We start from the raw sequence: 4,637 nt of genomic DNA on the forward strand, positions 1-4,637 counted from the left end.
TACAATACTGTGACAGTATGTATTGTCTAAGCAATTGAGGATTAAGGGTCTTGCTCAAGGGCCCAACAGCAGCAACCTGGCAGTGGAACCAGCGACCATCTGTTTACTGGTCCAGTACCTTAACCACTAGGCTATGGCGTGGCGTGTAGCTAGATAGTTAGTAGATAGATAAGTTAGTTAGTCAGTCAGGGGTGTCCAGACTTCTGCAGAAGAGTGTGACTGGATAAACCAGTATGAGTATGAAGCAGTGCATTAACTCGTGTAGGTGGTGGCGCTGCTGATCCGCACTCACTGAGTTCACCCGAATAAGAAATGAAACATGGCCGCGGAGACACTGTGAGCTGCAAACAACATCTGGAATTTTCTATCTGCTTATATAATGTCGCTTAAACACAGATATTCTTTATTTTAATCGAGTATTAAAGTACGGTTTAATATAGAAGAAGAAGTGTCGCGGGTTATTGCGTTCGTTTTGCGAGCTTTTGGATTTCTGAAGGATTTTCCGTTTATCGGTTCCCTGCTCGCTGTTAGCATTTAGCTAGTTAGCATTTAGCCGGCGTTTTATTTAATTTGTTGTTTTTGATAAAACTCGTTTGCGCTTGATTTGTGTTTTGTTTGAATTTAATTTAAGTGTATTTAAAGGTGTTTTTTGTAACCCAGGAACGCGCACATATATTTTACCGTACACGTTTCGGTTACATTGTTTATTAGCTACCGTTAGCTCAGGAGCTAGTTAGCTAGCTAGCTGGACGGTTGAGTTTCCCTGGTAACGGATCAGAATATAAAAGACTGCTTTAAGAACTGAAGGACTGGTCAGTAAATTCATCATGGAAGGGAAACACAAGAGCCGTAAGAGCAGAGACACCAGCAGCAGCAGCAGTAGCAGTAGCAGCAGCCGCAGTGGGAGCGACAGTGAGTCGAGCGCTGGGCCCGGTTCCCCCGCCAGTCCCGGGGCTGGAGTTTATGCTGATAGCGGCTCTGGAGCGGGTGCAGCCGGCGGCTCCTCCGGGAACGTGTTCGCTAACGACGGCAGCTTCATGGAGCTGTTCAAGAAGAAGATGGAGGAGGAGCGCAGGAAGAAGGAGCAGGAGGAACTGAAGATCGAACACAAGTCTCAGGATAAGAAGGCCGTTAACATGACCAGCTTTGTAAGAGGGTTTAGCGCTTCCTCTCAGATCCGGACACGTACATTCATCATACATTTATGTTCGCAGTTAGATTCAGGATAGTCTACACATCATGAGGCGCCTCGATCAGGGTCATAGATCAGCTGTTCTCAACGTCTGGGGTTTCAGTTCAGTGGTTTTTAACCTCTAAGCCTATTGGGCCTGTCATTGTACTAGGATTTACATTTACAGTTTTGGCATTTAGCAGACACTTTCATCCAAAGCGACGTACAGTATACAGTCCAAGCTGTTAAGAGTTAAGGGCCTTGCTCAAGGACCCAACAGTGGGAACCTGGCAGTGGTGGGGTTTGAACCCCACCACTTGCAACTGCCTAGGGTGATACAGCCAAAAATCCTTCTAGTCCAGGGTTGGGAAAATATTACATTTCAAGCATTATGCGGAGGCTAGTGTACCACCCCTGCACTGGCCAAGGAGAGCTAGGACTAGCACACTACTATTTACATTTACTATTTACATGTTCGGCATTAAGCAGACGCTTTTATCAAAAGCGGTAAAAAGTACGCTAGCGCACCAGAGTTGGGGTTCGGAATACATCGTATCGAATCTCAGCTCTGCCTTCCGAACGGGCTGGGCGGCTGCATGAACAACGATTGGCTGTTGTTCACAGGGTTAAAAAAGTCGGATCATAGGTCCTGTCTGACTGATGGCGCCTGCACAGGGCTGAGGAATAATGCTGATGGGGGGTGTGCCCGTCTGTGTACGAACTCGACTCGTTCAGGTGAAAAATGCAGTCTGTACTGACTGTACGTGCCGGAGGGGGGCAGTGTCAGTTGAGAGGCGTCCTCAGTCAGCGGTGAAGGGTCGAATCAGTATAGAGGACGCGTTCAGGGTAATTGGACACGACTAGATGGGGGGGACTGAAAAGCAACTTACAGTTCTGACTGAGGGTTTTGCTCAGGGGCTTAACAGTGGCAACCCCGTGGTAACCCCATCTGACCTTTCCTTCCTCAAACACTCCGCAGTGGTATGCTAGCGCCTTAGACCGCTGTGCCCCTCGAGCACCTTGGGAGATTTTTTTTAACCAAGAGGGCTACATTATTTGCTAGAATAAAACCTAGAATATGACGCTTTATGAAGGTGCGTCTGAATCCAGCTGATCCATTGTTTTATTCATACGTAGGTCATGATGAAAGACCAGTTGAGAGCCTCTGTTCTAGACCTTTTATAGATATTATTTGATTACACACCTCCCCCATCTTATAAGTTCAACCTTGTCATGATGGCATTTATAATACACATAAAGGTGTTTAGCTTAATCAATCTGTCTTAATCGTTGCTGCACAGTACGTCTCCAGTTGACATTACTGTCACATTTTAAAACCTTTTACCCAATTCCAGCTACGGATGAATTCCTCAACTATATAATAGACGTTTAGAGCTATAAAGCATGAGTGGGTACTTTACTGCCAGATTAGCCTCCTATGAATCCTGCCTATCGTCAGAAGCTGTTTGAAGAAGTTTTGGGGTGAATGAATCACGCCCACTGTATGCTGCTTTTTCCTTGCTGACCTAAGTGAATGGCAGACGTGCCCAGTTCGACCCATGTAACGGTGTCAGTCTTCTCCCCCCAACCCAGGTGGGCAAGCGCAGAGGTGGCGCCAAGCTGGCCCTCAAGACTGGAATGGTGGCTAAGAAGCAGAAAACGGACGCAGAGGTGAGTTAGGCTCTGTTTCACTACGACGTCTGCAGCTTTAGAGCTGCTCGTTTTTAATGCCATTTGGTCTGTCTGAAAACTTAGTGAGCTGCCTTGCTGCCTACTGCCTACAGATTCTAATAAGATAAACTCATAAGGCAGATTATAAATACGCACGACCACTACTAACACAGTTAGCTTCAGGCCATTAAAACCAACAAGCTGAGGTGGCACAACCCGCTAGCATACCAGCTAACGTCTCCCTCCGTGTACCGAAAATGGTTTGTGAGTAAAGTTGTGCAGCACTGAATGCTGGGATTGCCTTCAGCGTTAAAGAAGCATCAGATGCTCCCTTAGTTCCAAGATTCTAACCCCTGATCCCAGCAGTAGTGTGTTAGTGTACGTGAATTAGGTTGGGTAGTTGATATTGTGCATCACGATCCTTCTGTGTGTGTTTACAGGCTGAGACGGGTAAAGGAGACGCCTGGACTAAGTACATGGCCGAGGTGAAAAAGTACAAAGCTCACCAGTGTGGAGACGATGACAAAACCAGACCTCTGGTCAAATAGACTCTGCCGAGCGACTCGCCCCGGGCCGTCCGACACCACAGCCCAGGAGAAACGTCAGCGTGTGCTTCATTTGCTTATCTTCTCCTCCCCTGCCCTTTAGTTCTTAGGTTTCCAGTCTTACTGTACCCAGTCTGTGCCCACTGCAGTCATCAGGTGATTCGGATACGTGTTTTAAACGTGTGATTTAAACCTGATCATCCTTTATTGGTATTAGTGTAATACTTTTTGGTGTTTGTAGTATCAGAACTGATGACAGATTATTTTCTGTTTTTTGTTGTTGTTGTTTTGTTTTCTCTTTATTTTGGGTAAACGATGTCCATCTAAATTTAAGGGTAAAAAATTAAATGCCAAATTCTGAATGAAGCGGTGTCGTCTGATCCAACTCATCTGTTGCTTTTTATGGTGGAAGCGGCGTTTGAACCAAGTTCCAATCCTAGACATGAAAATACAAACACTCTGGATCCAGTTTATATTATAAAAAAAGATCGTTAAAGGTGCACTGCTGATTTTTTGCTCTTATTAGTACTCCAAATAAGCAGAAAGGTTGAACCCTTGGTTCTGTAGGTCTCTCGTGGTGTGGTCATACCCAACACGTCCCTGTATTCTTTAAATGCAAACACAGTGGTGATCTGTGCTCAACTGTCAGAGTATCAGGTCAGGACGTAACCGAAGGGGGCGCTCAGCTAGTGCAGAGGTTTAATACGGGGGAGTTCCTCTGTACGAAATATGGATCTAGGTGGGAACCCAAAACTGGCATGTGATAAGCAGCCGCAGATTGGACGAGTCATAGGGGTCACATGGTGATCCAACTCTCCTATATCAGACTGCTGGTTGTATAAGCGGTAGCGGATTCACAATCGGGAATCGAAATCGACTAGACTGAGAGATAAAGGGGGAAAACAGACAAAATAAAGTGAATGATTTTTTTTGTTGTTCTCTTTGTACCAACTCTCTTTACTCAGTGCATCTTTAAATAATAAACCAGATCAGGTCTGTAGTTGCCATGACAAAAATAAACATTTCTAAAAATCAGGTTGTCACCTCACATCAAGAACGGTCTGGGTTCGATGGAGTTTGTATGTGCTTCCCGTTTCTGTGTGGGTTTCCTCCCACAGTCCAAAGACATGTAGTCAGGTTAATTGAAGATACTAGAAATTGCCCTTAGATGTGTGTGTGTGTTAAGATGCCCTGTCCAGGGTGTTTCTGTGTGCCTTGTGCCCATTGAGAGCTGGGATAAGGTCTTCACG

The 4,637-nt window shown here is 45.6% G+C and overlaps 1 protein-coding gene across 1 annotated transcript; it reads left to right on the plus strand.

Annotated features, from left to right (window-relative positions):
* The first annotated feature begins 351 nt into the window (after window positions 1-351).
* On the plus strand, window positions 352-4,324 carry trir (telomerase RNA component interacting RNase). Its single transcript, XM_063016596.1, has 3 exons — window positions 352-1,148; window positions 2,765-2,842; window positions 3,283-4,324. The coding sequence occupies exons 1-3, from the start codon at window positions 828-830 to the stop codon at window positions 3,388-3,390; spliced, it is 507 nt and encodes a 168-aa protein (XP_062872666.1). The 5' UTR covers window positions 352-827; the 3' UTR covers window positions 3,391-4,324.
* Window positions 4,325-4,637: the final 313 nt, after the last annotated feature.

The sequence above is a fragment of the Trichomycterus rosablanca genome, chromosome 2 (assembly GCF_030014385.1).
Source record: "Trichomycterus rosablanca isolate fTriRos1 chromosome 2, fTriRos1.hap1, whole genome shotgun sequence".
NCBI lineage: Eukaryota > Metazoa > Chordata > Actinopteri > Siluriformes > Trichomycteridae > Trichomycterus > Trichomycterus rosablanca.